This window comes from Eubalaena glacialis, chromosome 3, assembly GCF_028564815.1.
Source record: "Eubalaena glacialis isolate mEubGla1 chromosome 3, mEubGla1.1.hap2.+ XY, whole genome shotgun sequence".
Classification (NCBI taxonomy): Eukaryota; Metazoa; Chordata; class Mammalia; order Artiodactyla; family Balaenidae; genus Eubalaena; species Eubalaena glacialis.
Window position 1 is genome coordinate 156,975,457 of NC_083718.1, and position 17,260 is coordinate 156,992,716.

The following is a 17,260-nucleotide window of genomic DNA, read 5'->3' on the forward strand; positions in this document are numbered from 1 at the left end:
CCAATCCATGAGCGTGGAATATCTTTCCATTTAGTTGTGTCTTCTTCAGTTTCTTTCATCAGTGCCTTATAGTTTTCAGTGTAGAGATCTTTCACCTCTTTGGTTAAATTTATTCTTAGGTATTTTATTCTTTTTGATCCAGTTGTAAATGGGATTGTTTTCTTAATTTCTCTTTCTTATGGCTCATTATTAGTATAGGAATGCAATTGGTTTTTATATATTGATTTTGTATTTTGCAGCTATACTGAGTTTGTTTATTAGTTCTAACAGTTTTTTTGGTGGAGTCCTTAGGGTTTTCTATATGTAATATATTGTCATCTGCAAATAGAGATAATTTTACTTCTTCCTGTCCAATTTGGATGCCTTTTCTTTTTTTTTTTTTGCCTAATTGCCCTGGCTAGGACTTTCAAAACTGTTTTGAATAAAAGTGGTGAATAAAAATTGTCTTGTTGGGCTTCCCTGGTGGCACAGTGGTTAAGAACCCGCCTGCCAATGCAGGGGACACGGGTTTGAACCCTGGTCCAGGAAAATCCCACATGCCGCAGAGCAACTAAGCCCGTGTGCCACAACTACTGAGCCTGCACTCTAGAACCCGTGATTCACAACTACTGAGCCTGCGTGCCGCAACTACTGAAGCCCGTGTGCCTATAGCGTGTGCTCCACAACAAGAGAAGCCACCACAATGAGAAGCCCATGCACCGCAACGAAGAGTAGCCCCTGCTCGCCGCAACTAGAGAAAGCCCGCGCACAGCACAAGACCCAATGCAACCAAAAATAAATAAATAAATAAATAAATAAATAAATAAATAAATAAATAAATAAAAAAGTCTTGTTCCTTAAAAAAGCTTTCAGCTTTTTATTATTGCATATGATGTTAGCTGTGGGCTTATCATATATGGTCTTTATTGTGTTGAGGTATGTTCCCTTTGTACCCACCTTTTTTTAAAAAAACATTTATTTATTTGGCTGCCTCAGGTCTTAGTTGTGGCATGTGGGATCTTCGTTGTGGCATGCGGGATCTTTAGTTGCGTCATGCAGGATCTTTCAGTTGTGGCATGCGGGATCTTTAGTTGCGGCATGCAGGATTTTTAGTTGTGGCATTGAACTCCTAGTTGCAGCATGTGGGATCTAGTTCCCTGACCAGGGATCAAACCTGGGCCCCCTGCACTGGGAGCGTGGAGTCTTAGCCACTGGACCACCAGGGAAGTCCCCCCTCTGTACCCACCTTGTTGAGAGTTTTTAATCATTAATAGATGTTCAGTTTTGTCAAATGCTTTTTCTGCATCTATTGAGATGACCATATAACTTTTATCCTTCATTTTGTTAATGTGGTATATCACAACATGGTGCTTTGTGGATGTTGAACCATCTTTGCATTCCTGGAATAAATCCCACTTATCATGATGTATGATCCTGTTAATGTATTGTTGAATTCAGTTGGCTAATATTTTGGTGATGATTTTTGCATCTATGTTCATTGGAGATATTGGCCTTTAATTTTCTGGAAGTATCCTTGTTTAGTTTTGGTTTTAAGGTAATGCTGGCCTCACAAAAATGAGTTCGGAAGTGTCCCTTCCTCTTCTATTATTTGTAAGAGTTTGAGAAGGATTGGTATTAATTCTTTTTAAAATGTTTGGTGGAACTCACTAGTGGAGCCATCTGGCCCTGGACTTCTGTTTGTTGGGGTGATTTTTGATACTGATTCAATCTCCTTGCTAGTAACTGGTCTGTTCATATTTTCTATTTCTTCATGATTCAGTCTTGGTAGGTTGTATGTTTCTAGGAATGTTTCCATATCTTCTGGGTTGTCCAGTTTTTTGACATGTAATTATTCATAGTGGTCTCTTATGATCCTTTGTATTTCTGTGGTATCAGTGCTAATGTCTTCCCTTTCATTTCTGATTTTATTTGAGTCCTCTCTCTTTTTTTCTTGGTAAGTCTAGCTAAATATTTGTCTATTTTTAAAATCTTTTTGAAAAACCAGTGAGAGCTTGTATACCATTTTAAGAAAGGATGATAAATTGTGGAGAAGTGACTAGACAAAGTTAAAAGGATTTGGGATTCTAGGCGTAGTAAATTGTGGGAAGGTAAATATTTGGGGAAATTAATGGAAGATAAGGGTCGTTTTAGTAAGGTTTGTTTATGCAGACTCCAGTTGGTGCTGTCTCCTGTGATAAAAGTCATTTCTGGTGATTGAGTCATTCTCCTCTTCCTGGTATGGGAGAGGGAGATGTCTTTACAAATAGAAATATATGCCCTGCCTTTAGACAGAAAAGGAGAGGGCAGAGAGTTCCTCTTGTGTCTGCTGTTTCTTAATTGCCTTCAGCTCAAAATAATCCTCATGCCAAAGTGGCATACTTTGGGGTGGTATATTCTGATCCCCTTCGCTGAGGCATGTTTTATTCTGTAACACATATGGCCTTCTGAATAGGTTGTAGGATCGGAACCTGAGCCTCCTCTTTATCCTAGCTCGTTTTTTTGGTTTCAGGGTACAATTCAGCTATATATAAAACCTTTTGTACATGAACAAAAAGTGGTAGTGAAAAAAATTCCTTTTTGATTTGAACACAGGCCTGATTAGATTAGCAGTTCTTGAACTTTTTGGTTTGGGACCCTTTACACCCTTAAACACTATTAAAGACCCTAAAGTGTTTTGGTTTATGGGAGTTATGTCTATTGTTACTGTATTAGAAATTAAAACTGAGAAAATTTGAAAATGTTTACCTTATTCATTTAAAAATAACAATAACAGGGACTTCCCTGGTGGTCCAGTGGGTAAGACTCTGCACTCCCAGCGCAGGGGGCCTGGGTTCAATCCCTGGTCGGGGAACTAGATCCTGCATGCGTGCTGCACCTAAGAGTCCACATGCCGCAACTAAGAATTCTGCATGCTGCAACTAAGAAGTCCGCATGCCGCAACTAAGAGTCTGCATGCTGCAACTAAAAGATCCCACATGCTGCAATGAAGATCCTGTGTGCCGCAACTAAGAGTCCGCTTGCTGCAACTAAAAGATCCCACATGCTGCAATGAAGATCCTGTGTGCTGCAACTAAGACACGGCGCAGCCAAAATAAATAAATTAATGAATTTTAAAAAATAACAAAAATAGCAATAACAAAACCATTACATGTAACATAAATGACATTTTAAATGAAAAATAATTTCCAAACAAATTTAGTTAGAAGAATGGCATTGGTTTACATTTTTTTTTCGAATCTCTTTAATCTCTGGTTAATAAAAGGCAGATGGATTCTCATATTTACTTCTTTTTTTAAATTTTATTTATTTTTTGGCTATGCTGGGTCTTCGTTGCTGCATGTGGGCTTTCTGTAGTTGCGGCGAGCAGGGGCTACTCATCATTGCAGTGTGCGGGCTTCTCATTGTGGTGGCTTCTCTTGTTGCAGAGCATGGGCTCTAGGCGTGTGGGCTTCAGCAGTTGTGGCACACGGGCTCTAGAGCGCAGGCTCAGTAGTTGTGGTGCATGGGCTTAGTTGCTCCGAAGCATGTGGGATCTTCCCAGACCAGGGCTCGAACCTGTGTCCCCTGCATTGGCAGGTGGATTCTTAACCACTGTGCCACCAGGGAAGTCCCTTTACTTCTTTGCGAAGTGTGATATGCTTTGGTTGAAGTCTATGAAGAAAAGTCTAGTCTTACACAGGTAGTTGCAAAAGGGAGGGATATTTTAATATAACTAATATTAGTGTTTAAGGTCTTCCTTGACACTTTACCAAAACTTTGATAGTTTCTGAAAGATTAGTTGAAATGTGGAATCGAGAACCATATCAAAGAACAACTTTTCAAACTCTGTTATATTACAATCCATTGGTCTATCTTGTACTTTAATGGATTTCTTACCCATGTATGATTTTATAACATCATGAATTGTTGTAGTCCATTTGGGCTGCTATAATGAAAATACTTTAGATGGAGTGGCTTATCAACAGCAGAAATTTATTGTTCACAGTTCTGGAGGCTGAGAAATCTACAATCAAGGCTCAGTCAGATTTGGTATCTGGTGAGAACCCACTTTCACATTCATAGGTGTCTGTTCTCCCTATGTCCTCACATGGTGGAAGGGGCAAGGGAGGTCTCTAGGGTCTCTTTCATAAGGATACTAATCCCATTCATGAAGGCTCCACCCTCATGACCTAATGACCTCCCAGAGACCCACACCTCCAAATACCATCATGTTGGGAGTTAGGGTTTAACATAAGAATTTTGTGGAGATATGCTGGGCTGCACCCTGCAGGCTTGCAAGCCCTACCTATACTTGCTCTACCTCAAGACTGAAGACAGAGCCTGGAGTCAGCGATAGAGATATCAGTGGTTTCATAAGTGGGTGAATCTTACATAAACAGCAGACGGCTACCGGAGGAGTGGGAGCGGAATGATTCACATCAGGTTGGCTCATTGGTTACCAGGGAACCAACAGAGGCGCACACGCCTTTGATAAATTGTTGTAGTGGAGATAGTTCTGATCTAAAGATTAAAACAATCACTAGCTGGTGCAGAGCAGGTGATTGCCTAGATTCTATGATTAAAAGGGAAGGTCAGGGGCTTCCCTGGTGGCGTGGTGGTAAAGAATCCTCCTGCCAATGCAGGGGACACGGGTTCGAGCCCTGCTCCGGGAACATCCCACATGCCACAGAGCAACTAAGCTCGTGCACCACAACTACTGAACCTGAGCTCTAGAGCCCGCGATCCACAACTATTGAGCCCATGAGCCACAACTACTGAAGCCCGTGTGCCTAGAGCCCATGCTCTGCAACAAGAGAAACCACCGCAGTGAGAAGCCTGTGCACCACAACGAAGAGTAGCCCCTGCTCACCGCTTAGCCCGCATGCAGCAACAAAGACCCAACACAGCCAAAAATAAAAATAAATAAATAAATATATTAAAAAAAAAAAAAGGAAGGTCAGTCACGTGTGTAGGTGTAGGTGAAGCAGGGACTGGTGGAGCAGGGGATGTACAGAGAGCAGGAAAACAGCTGTCTTGGGTGGCCTGGTCATATAAGATACAAACATTCAGCCTATAGCAGTCTTTTTGAAAATACTGGTTGACTGAATTATGTAGGTCTTCCAGGTGTTTTCACATTGCATTCTGCAATATTAAGTAATCATATTAATATCACTGTTGACCTCAGCAGAAAAGTTTTAAAGTTATTGGGAAGTTTTCAAGTTTTACAAAAATTGTAATATTCTTTTGAAAACTCTGTTTTATCAATGGCAGCAAATACTGTCCGTAGTTTTCTGTAAAGTGAGAAGCTTTATTTATTTTTAGGAAAAATGTCTGCCAAATACCCAAGTCTGAATAATTATAGTTTGTTAGCCACTTATAAAGTTAAAAATAGAGTTCTGTGGAGAAAGTAGCTTGCAAGTCAATCTCTTAAGTGTTTTTCTTCAAGATAACTGTCATTGCATTGTGCAGAACTGCTTTATATGTATTTTTCATTTTGTCACACAGAATATTAAAAAGATGTGTACTCAAGGGTCAAGGTTTATAAAATTTTAAGGATATATATTTTAATAATAAAATAAAGCTAGAGGTGTAATAAAATTTTTTACTGCTTTATGTTGGACATTTTTAAGTCCAACTGACTTTTTTTTTAAACTCAGGTGTGTGATAGTGAAGAATAGAGTGACTAGACTGATGAAATAGTACAGTCTGATTCCACTGCTTTGATTTATCTTTTATCCAAGATGCTTATACACTATCAGTGAACCATAATTAAGTGAAAAAGGAAATATTAATATGAAAATAGTTTTGACCTTGTATATTCCCTGAAAAAGCCTCAGGGGCTCTCGAGGGTTTGTGGATCACACTTTGAGAACTGTTGCACTATTATCAAGAGAAGAGTGCTTTGTCTATGTCACGACCATTTTATTTATTTATTTTATTTATTTATTTATTTTTATGTTTATTTTTTTTTTAATTTTTATTTATTTATTTATTTATTTATTTATGGCTATGTTCGGTCTTCGTTTCTGTGCGAGGGCTTTCTCCAGTTGCGGCAAGCGGGGGCCACTCTTCATCGCGGTGCGCGGGCCTCTCACTATCGCAGCCTCTGTTGTTGCGGAGCACAGGGTCCAGATGCGCAGGCTCAGTAATTGTGGCTCACGGGCCTAGCTGCTCCGCGGCATGTGGGATCCTCCCAGACCAGGGCTCGAACCTGTGTCCCCTGCATTGGCAGGCAGATTCTCAACCACTGCGCCACCAGGGAAGCCCTATTTTAATTATTTTTAAAGCTTTTTTAAAATTTTATTTTATTTTTTTTTGAGTATGTTGGGTCATCGTTGCTCTGTGCGGGCTTCCTCTAGTTGCGGTGAGCGGGGGCTACTCTTCGTTGCGGTGCGTGGGCTTCTCATTGCAGTGGCTTCTCTTGTTGCAGAGCGTGGGCTCAGTAGTTGCGGCTCACAGGCTCTAGAGCGCAGGCTCAGTAGTTGTGGTGAATGGGCTTAGTTGTTCCATGGCACATGGGATCTTCCTGGACCAGGGCCTGAACCCGTGTCCCCTGCATTGGCAGGTGGATTCTTAACCACTGCGCCACCAGGGAAGCCCCTGTCATGACCATTTTAGTAGAAATCACCTTAGCCATTTATTTGGTATTGTGTAGGAAGACAAAAAGAAAAGATTCTGGTTGTGCAATTTAAAAAAATTGTTCTAATATATACAGAATATAAAATTTATAATTTTAACCGTTTTAAGTGTGTAATTCAGTGGCATTAAGTAAATTCATAATGTTGTGCAACCAGTACCACTATCAATTTCCAGAATTTTTCATCATCGCTAACAGAAACTTAGTACCTATTAGACAATAATTCCTCCGTTCTCCCCACCCCACAGTTCCTGGTAACCTCTATTCTACTTTCTGTCTCTATTAATTTGCCTATTCTGGGTACTTCATATAAGTTGAGATAAATATACAGTATTTATCCTTTTTTGTCTGGCTTATTTCACTTAGCATTATGCATTCAGCATTTATTCATGTTGTAACCTGTATCAGAATTTCATTCTTTTTTAAGGCTGAATAATATTCCTTTATATGTGTATACCACATTTTATTTGTCTGTTCTTCTGTTGATGGACGTTGGTTTGTTTCTGCCTTTGGCTATTGTGAATAATGCTGCTATGAACACTGGTGTACAAGTATCTGTTTGAGTCATTGCTTCTAATTCTTTTGAGTGTATACCTACAAGTGGAATTGCTGGATAATCTGGTAATTTTATGTTTAACTTTTTAAGGAACCACCAAATTGTTTTCACAGCATCTGTACCATTTTTACATTCCCAGCACCAAGGCACCAGGGTTCCAATTTCTTCAGATGTTTGCCATCATTTGCTATTTTCTGTTATTTTGATAATAGCCATCCTAATGGGTATGAAGTGATAACTCATTGTGGTTTTGATTTGCAGTTCTCTAATAACTAATAATAATCTTTTCATGTGCTATTGGCCTTTTGTATATCTGCTTTGGAGAAATACTATTCAAGTCCTTTGCCCATTTTTTAAATTCAGTTGTTTGTTTTTGGTTGATTTGTTCTTTATGTATTCTGGATATTAAACCCTTGTAGATCTATGATTTGCAAATACTTCCTCCCATTCTGTGAGTTGTCTTTTTCACTTTTTTGATGGTGTCCTTTGATGCACAAAGGTTAAAAAAAATTTTTTTAACTTCATTTTTTGGCCACACCTCGCAGCATGCGGGATCTAGTTCCCTAACCAGGGATCGAACCCATGCCCCCTGCTGTGGGAGCGTGGACTCCTAACCACTGGACTGCCTGGGAGGTCCCTAAAAGTTTTAAATTTTGATGAATTCCAGTTTATTTTTTCCCTTTTGCCTGTGTTTTTGGTGTCAAATCAAAGAAATTATTACCAAATCTAATGTTGTGAAGATTTCCCTATATATTTTCTTCTAAGATATTTATAGTTTTGGCTCTTACATTTAGAACTTTATCCAGTTTGTATTAATTTTTTTTTTTTATAGCGTGAGGTAGGAGTTTAACTGCATTATTTTGCATATGAATATACAGTTTCCCCAGCCCCATATGTTGTAAAGACTTTCCCAAAGATGGTCTTTGGACTCTTGTCCTAAAGCAGTTTACCATATACATATGAAGGTTTATTTCTGATTTGTCAGTTCTGTTCCATTAGTCTGTGTGTCTGTCCTTCTGCCAGTATCATCCTGTTTTGATTACTGTAGCTTTATAGTAAGTTTTAAAACAGGGAAGTGTGAATCTTCTAACCTTGTTCTTCTTTTTCAAGATTATTTTGGTTATTCAGGGTCCCTTTTAATTCCATATGAATTTGATTGCTTTTTCTAGTCCTACAAAAAGGCTATTGCAATTTTGATAGGGATTACATTGGATTTGTAGATTGCTTTTGTCCATCTGTGAACCTGGGATGTGTTTCCACTTATTTATGGAATTGTTTTCTTAATTTTGTTTCAGATTGTTCATTGCTGGTTTATAGAAATATAACTGACTTTTATGTGTTGATCTTGGACCACTACAACTTTGCCAAACTTATTTATTAGCTCTAGTAGTTTTTTTTTTTTAATTAATTAATTTATTTTTGGCTGTGTTGGGTCTTCGTTGCTGCACGCAGGCTTTCTCTAGTTGCAGCGAGCGGGGGCTATTCTTCATTGCAGTGTGTGGGTTTCTCATTGTGGTGGCTTCTCGTTGTGGAGCACGGGCTCTAGGTGCATGGGCTTCGGTAGTTGTGGCATGTGGGCTCAGTAGTTGTGGCTCGTGGGCTCTAGAGCACAGGCTCAGTAGTTGTGGTGCACAGGCTTAGCTGCTCTGCAGCATGTGGGATCTTCCCAGACCAGAGCTTGAACCCGTGTCTCCTGCATTGGCAGGCAGATTCTTAACCACTGTGCCACCAGGGAAGCCCAGTACATTTAACTTTGATACAATACTTTAATCTCCTATTTGTACATTATTTGTAGATTATGACCAAAGAAATAATTTTTTTGCAGCATTGTAGCCCCTGAACACTTTCTTTAATTAAAAAAATCAAAGTGAATTTTTGAAAGTTATTTTTAAAAAGTCAGAAAACACAACAAATTAAAATGAAAAATTATTCATAACCATTTTTGTTTTTGTTTTTTTAAAACATACATAAATAAAGCATGCATATATAGGTAAAGTGCTCTCCTGTGTTGCTCCCAACATTCCTGTTGTATACACTATTAGCAGTTTGTGTATTCTTCCAGATGTTTTTATGCATGTATATACATACACACAAACATATATGTGTATATGTTTGTTCTTATGTCTACATATTAAAAACTGGATTTGAAACATCTTTATGTATTGCTAATATTTTAAAACTTGTAATATAATTTTTCAAAATGGGAAGAGAAGTACTGTTCATTGTCTACTAGATAGAAACAGAAGTGCTAGGTATTTTATGGATACTTATGTAGGAAGGTATTGGGTTGGCCAAAAAGTTCTTTTGGGTTTTCCTGTAAGATCTTATGGAAAAACCTGAACAAATTTTTTGGCCAGCCCAATATTTGCTCAGGTGCATTTAATTTATCACTCAGCACTGCAGTGCTTACTCAGTGCAAGAATCACTTTGTCAAGGGGTTGAAAGGTAATTAATGTACCCTAATTAGCTTCTCCCTTTATGTGTTCCACTTGACCTACTTAAAATGTATGTGATTTGTAATTTTTCCCTTTATTTATAATATCATAATCTGGAAGTGACATATAGATAAAAATATGCTTATCTCCATGTAATAAGAAGGTTATATAAGGTAAATTTTTACCTACTTTTGTCCAGTAAATTCTATAATTTACATGGGAGGGAGATCAACTGCTAGAGAAAGCAAAACATTTAGTTTGAAGACTCAATTTAGTTGAACTAAATTTGAACATACTTTAGTTTGAAGACTTCAATTTAGTTGAACTAAATTTGAACATACTCATGATTTTAAGAATGATGAATTATCTTGAAGTTTATCCTTTTGGATTATAAAGTTCATAAGTATAAAGACTGTGTCTGTCTAGTTCATTGCTATATTCCCAGCTTTTAGAACATAGAAGGTATTCAGTAAATACTGAATTGTTTAATATATGTATGGAGTGATGATAGGTGAGAATGTAGAAATAGGCCAGTATTTCATTCATTCTTAATTGTGTTCTTTTAGCAACTTTATGTAGGAACAGCTTTATAATCATTTCATTCTTCTTATATTTCTGCAGATGAGAAAAGCAAGTTATAAGGAGGCTATGGGAGCCCTCTGTAATACATGTGACGTGGTCATTATCTGTTTGGTGGTGGTGGAGCTATCACTAAACTGTCATTATCCATAAATAGCAGATTCCCCATGCTGCTGGTCAACTCAGTTCAGTATAGAGCTCCCCCAGAGAAGGAATATAGACAGCAGCAAGTCTCTGTGGCTCCTTTTGGTGATTAGGTTGTAACCTACCTGCTGATTCAAGGAGGCGAATTGGTTCTTGTTGGGCCCTCCTGGTCATGGCATTCAGTTCAGTAAGGACTAGGTTTGAGAAGCCCAGTGTTTGAACTTGAAGTTTCCCCAGGAGAGGATCAATTGTTCCTTTTGCTGGGTTTTCATTGCACCTTACTTTACTTTTATTATAGTTATTTACCTCATTCTGCTGAGAATTATGGTTAGGTGTTTCTAAGTGTCATTCCCTCTAGATTTGTTCTTTTGAGTGCCTTGTCTTTGTACCTTTCATAGTGATAGCAAAGTGCTTTTGTATAGCACACGTTTAAACTGTTAATCCTTATACGTAGAAGAATTTTAAATTCTACAAAATTATAGTTCCAACTGTTGCTACTTTTATAAGCCACATCCTTTTCAAAGAAGATAGGTATAAATAAGTAGCCAATTAGAAAAAAAAGTATGGATTATAGCAAGCTCTCCCCCATCTAGTGATTTCAGAAGTCTGATTTTTTTTTAAAAAACAGCTTTATTGAGATATAATTCACATACCATACAATTCATCCTCTTAAAAAGTATATGATTCAGTAGTGTTTAATATATTCACAGAGTTGTGCAGCCATCACCACAAGCAATTTTGGAACATTTTCATTACCCCCCAAAGAAACCTGCATACATAACTGCATACATTAACTGTCATTCCCTTTTCCCCTTCAACTCAACCCTAGGCAACCATTATTCTACTTTGTCTTCTATAGATTTTCATGTTCTGGACAATGGAATCATATAATATGTGGTCTTTCATGACTGTTTTTCACTTAGTCTAATGTTTTCATGGTTCATCCATGTTACAGCATGTTTTATTCCTTTTTACTGCCTTTTAATTTATAATTAAATATTAAATATAATATTTAATTATATGTATATGTATTCACACACACAACACATTTTATTTATTCATTTGGGTTGTTTCCACTTTTTGGCTATTATAAATAATACAGCTATGAACATTTATATACTAGTTTTTATATGGTTGTATGTTCCATTTCTCTTGAAATATATAGCTAGTATTGAAATTGCTGGGTTATATGGTGACTGTACATTTAACCTTTTGAGGAACTACTAGACTGTTTTCCAACCAGTTGCATCATTTTACATTTTCATCAGCAGTGTATGAAAGTTCCAATTTCTCCACATTCTCACCAACACTTGTTATTATCTGTCTCTTTGATTATAGTCATCCTAGTGGGTATGAAGTGGTATCTCATTGCGGTTTGATTTTCATTTCCGTGATGCCTAATGATATTGAATATCTTTTCATGTGCTTGTGGGCCATTTGTATATCTTCTTTGGAGAGATGTCTGTTCAGATCCTTTGCCCATTTTTAATTTTAGTCACTTTTTTTTCTGTTAAGTTGCAAGGTTCTTTATGTGTTCTAGATACAATTTTTTGTCAGGTATATCATTTGGCTCAACATTTAGGTCTTTGATCCATTTTGAGTTAATTTTTGCATATATGGTGTGAGATAGGGGACCAACTGCATTCTTATATTCACATCGTTCCCCTTTCCCCACAGTATTATCTATAACTTTTTTGTTAATTAAAAAAGAAGTTTTTTGAAACAATCTAAAACTTAAAGAAAAGTTGCAAGTACGATACAAAGAACTTGATTTCTTGAACCATTCAGAGTAGGTTGCCGACATAATAGTCCATGATGACCATGTTTGTGTGTATTTCCCACCAATAAGAACATTCTCCAACGTAACCACAATACAACTATCAAAATCAGAAGATTAACATTGATGCATTACTACCATCTCATCCTCAGATCCCATTCAGGTTTTGCCATTGTCCCAGTAATGTCTTTTATAACAAAAGGAGCCAGTCCAGACTCACACATTGTATTTAATTGTCACGATTCTCTAGTCTTCTTCAATCTGGAACAGTCCCTTAGTCTTTCTTGACTTTCACGACCTTAACATTTTTGAAGATTCCAAGCCAGTTTTGTTTTTTTTTTTTTTAGAGAGAATCTTTTTTTTTTCTTGTAATAAATTTATTTATTTTATTTATTTATTTTTGGCTGTGTTGGGTCTTCGTTGCTGCGTGCAGGCTTTCTCTAGTTGCGGCTAGCAGGGGCTACTCTTCGTTGAGGTGCATGGGCTTCTCATTGCGGTGGCTTCTCTTGTTGCGGAGCACAGGCTCTAGGTGTGTGGTGCACAGGCTTAGTTGCTCCGTGGCATGTGGGATCTTCCTGGACCAGGGCTCGAACCGTGTCCCCTGCACTGGCAGGCAGATTCTTAACCACTGCACCACCAGGGAAGCACCAAGCCAGTTATTTTGTAGAATGTCTTTCAGCTGTGGTTTATCTGATGATTTGTCTGTGGTTTGTCTGATTTCCTCATGATTAGATTCAGTATATGCATATATGGCAGGTATTTGGCAGAAGTGATGTTGTGTCCTTCGTGGTATATCCTGTTGGGGGCCCGTGATCTCACCATTACTGTTGGTAGTAACCTTGATTACTTGATTAAGGTGTATTTGCCAGGTTTCTCCACTATTATATTAGTCTTTTTCAATACTTTTGTGATTAATAAGCATTTGTGGGAAGGCCTTTGAAATTGTATGTCTTCCTCCTCATTAATCTTTCAATTTTTTCATTTATTTATTTATATCTGTGTGGACACATAGATTCCTATTTTGTTGAATGGCTTATATTCCCTTACTATTGTTATTTGTATTGATGCTCCAGTTATCCCAGATTTGGTAGTGGGATCCCCTTCAAGCTGGCTTCTTTGTTCTTTTGTCATGGCCCCTCATTCTTTGAGTACTTGGTTACTTTTTAGCACAACATAATGTTCCAGGTTCATTTGGTACTTGCTCTGCCCCACCTCAACCATTTCTCCAAAGAGCCCTGGTTCCTTTTAGTAGAGCATGGCATTAGAAACCAAGATCTGGGTGCTAGGTGTGCATATTAGGATTTTGCTGATCCCAAGACCTCTCAGGGGACAGAGCTAGGGAATAGTTGTATTTTCTATAAGTACAGACATTTATATCTATCTATCTATCTATCTATCTATCTATCTATCTATCTATCTGTTGAAGTCCATGGGTTCACATCAATAGCTGCAATTGCAGTCCAAACCAGAGGGTTCATTCTATTTTTCTACCTTTCCATATTTGTAACTTCCTTTTTAGACTGTGAGAACCCCAGCTCCTATTATCTATAGTAGTTTTACTTATTTGATCCATTTCTCTGTATTACCCAGTCTTTCATAGTTATTGCTACATTCTGCCTACCCCCTCCCATCCCCTGCCCAATTAGAAACTCTTTGCATCCTAATCTGGCTTTGCCGCACTGTGTTGGGATGCCCACCTCCTAGGACCGTGTCCTTGTTAGCTTGGTCTCCAACACTCTGTGCCACCCGGGCCCCAGGCCACTGCCCTTCTTCTTCACTCACCTTCAACACCCCACGCCAAGTTGCCCCCTTGAGGATTCCCTCCTCACCCTGCTGGAGCTCTGAGATCCTTGTTGTGCAGCTGCCCTCAAGCATGGACATAGTCCTCCCTCACCTGCTTTGGGCTCTGTTACCAGCTCTTGGCCATCATGACCAGCTCTCCCTTAATGGCTTTTGGACTGAATTGTTTGTGAAGGGGCTTCATATTGTCTTTTGAGAGAGAATTTTTTTGGACATCTGTTTAGAATTAAAAGTTTATTTTTTTTCTAATTTAGAACTATTTTATTTGAAGAGATTTTCTTCTGTAGTTCTAAACACAAAACGAATGCTGTTTGACTGCTTCGAAGGCATCATTGTATTTAAATGCATCATGTGATATATTTACATTTTAAGCCACGCTTGAAATTGAAGACTCAATACAACCCTTTTTAAAAAAATAAATTTATTTATTTATTTACTTATGGCTACATTGGGTCGTCGTTGCTGCGCGTGGGCTTTCTCTAGTTGCAGCGAGCAGGGGCTACTCTTCATTGCGGTGCGTGGGTTTCTCACTGTGGTGGCTTCTCTTGTTGCGGAGCACGGGCTCTAGGTGTGTGGGCTTCAGCAGTTGTGGTGCACGGGCTTAGTTGCTCCACGGCATGTGGGATCTTCCCGGACCAGGGCTCAAACCCGTATCCCCTGCATTGGCAGGCGGATTCTTAACCACTGCACCACCAGGGAAGTCCCAATACAACCTTTTTATTATTTTTTAAATTACTTAATTTATTGTGTGTGTGTGTACAAATATACATATATTTTTTTTAGCCTTTTTTTTGAATTTTTGAATTTTATTTATTTTTTTATATAGCAGGTTCTTATTAGTTTCCATTTTATACGTATTAGTGTGTATATGTCAATCCTGATCTCCCAATTCATCACACCACCACCACCCTACCACTTTCCCCCCTTGGTGTCCATACGTTTGTTCTGTACATCTGTGTCTCTATTTCTGCCCTGCAAACTGGTTCATCGGTACCATTTTTCTAGGTTCCACATATATGCGTTAATGTACGATATTTGTTTTTCTCTTTCTGACTCACTTCACTCTGTATGACAGTCTCTAGATCCATCCACGTCTCTACAAATGACCCAATTTCGTTCCTTTTTATGGCCAATACAACCTTTTTAACAAAGAAAGTATTAGTTGTAACAAAACATAACTATTCATTCTACAGATTATCATTTTTCCTAATATGACCACTAAATATAGAGCCCCTATTAAGTTTTTTTTGTAGAAAAAATGACACAATAATGCAAACTACGTTTCCCTTCTCTTTACTAGTAATAAACTATGACATCCATTTGACAAAGCACTACCCAACCCTACCAAAGTCATTTCTGCAACTTTTGCAACTCAAAATTGACCATCTTTTACACTTAATCTGTCTCCTGTAAGGAATGGATGTAAATGGTTATGTCAAGTGCAGAAGTCAGTCTGTGTCAATTGGTGTGTATTTTATATTGTGTTCTTAAGTTAACACCAGAAAATGAAAAATAAGTACTCTTATGTGAATGAAACATACCCTTTGATAGTTATCACAAAGGCAGAATCAACTGATTTTTAGTCAGGACTAGTGTCTCAATGTCCATTTCTTTATTAATGCTTTTTATGGAAGTGTGTTAAAAGCATAGGTATAAACGCACACGTGAACAGCTTACTTCTCTCCCAATACCCACTTGCCTGGCCTTGCTCCTCCTTTTCATGGGATCAAGCTACTGAGCCCTCAGCTACAGAGGCTGTGGTGCCTAGTCAGTATTTTTAAATAAAGCAGATCTCATATCATCCTTTTCTGAAAAATGAAGTACAGAGAAGACTATGGAAAGTAGTGAGAAAGAGCATACTGTGAAAACAAAAAACCAAAACCATAGGATGTGATGTTCAAATTTAGAGAAGAGCTGGTTCATGATAATTGTCAGTAAATCATAAAGTAGGGAGCAGATTGGGCCAGGACTGGAGAGGCAGGAAGGCCAGGGAGCCCCAGTGCGCCTGACAAAAGTGGGCATGCTCCAGATGGACAGTCTAATTACGAACATCAGGGCAAACATTTTCACAAAGCTGTAAACTCTTCAAGGCCAGGGACGGTGGCTTACTCAAGTCTGTATCCCCACTTCTTAGCACTTTCTTGCACATGATAGACATTTAATAGGTATTTCTGGGAACCAGGGAACTGAGCTGAATCAGCTCACTGCTTTCAAAGCCATTTTGGGTGGTGTCTATCCATGCAGTTCATTCACTCCTCTGCCTAAGGCAGGGATGACAAACAGACTTCATCTCACTCTGATGGACTGGTAATGGATGCCTGGAAGCATGAATGACACAGATTTTGGGGGACTTCCTTGGCAGTCCAGTGGTTAAGACTCCGCGCTTCCACTGCAGGCGGCACGGTTTCAATCACTGGTTGGGGAACTAAGATCCCTGCAGGCCACGCGGTGGGGCAAAAAAAAAAAACTGCATAAAGAAAAAATGACGTGGATTTTGAGACCAATTCCTGGCATGGAGGAAAGGAGTGCCACTCATTCACAATGCCACCTTGAAAGAATGGTGGCACAGACGTTCTCTATTCCCCACCCCTGGTCTAGGAGAAAGGAATCCAATGAAAAGTTAGTATTTTATAAGAAGGAAGAAAACGCAAATAGCTCGAATATTTCATTTTTTCAGGCAATTATTGGTAGAGTTCTAAAAGGATTCTTTCTTTGGCTAATGTTTAACATTTAACATAAAATAACTCTTAATTTGATTTATAATTATTTGAATCTTAATGTACATTGGTTAATGAGCTGTGTTTGACTGAGGAAATTAGAAAACAAATAATAATTTACATCTACAAAATAATAATATTCATTTCTCTTCTAGCTCTTCCACCAAAGCCACCGAAGCCAATGACTTCAGCCATTACAAATGGAATGAAGGACGGTTCTGTTTCTCTTCAGGATGCAGAATGGTACTGGGGGGATATTTCAAGGTAACTAGAAGGGTACTATAATTGAATGAAGTTTAGAAAAATAATTTTGAGGTTAAGAGTTAAAATAAAACATTTTTAATGCCCCACAAGTTGTCATTTAAAGATTACCATTTAAAAAATTGTTTAGGAGAACCTTTCAACTTTTCTAAATGCTTTTCTTCCCACAAAAAAAGTGACAAGAAAGTCTTTCAATTATGGCTGTGATTATTACTTTTAATACTGTATTGAGGATAGACTTCTGACTAAATGAAACCTATACATTTAGGATAGGTGCATGTGTTTTAGGATAAAAGATATTTATCTGTACTTAATTTTCCTTACTTTTCTGTTTCTAAGGCAATGGTTCCACAATCTTTGCATGCACAAGAATCATGGGGTAGGGTCCAGGAATCT

The 17,260-nt window shown here is 38.2% G+C and overlaps 1 protein-coding gene across 1 annotated transcript in view; it reads left to right on the forward strand.

Annotated features, from left to right (window-relative positions):
- Positions 1-17,260, forward strand: part of PIK3R3 (phosphoinositide-3-kinase regulatory subunit 3) — an 88,853-nt gene that overhangs the window by 31,729 nt on the left and 39,864 nt on the right. Inside the window, exon 2 of the mRNA XM_061186639.1 lies at positions 16,759-16,867. Within this exon, the coding sequence (XP_061042622.1) occupies positions 16,759-16,867 (109 nt within the window). The remainder of the gene's footprint in view (positions 1-16,758; positions 16,868-17,260) is intronic.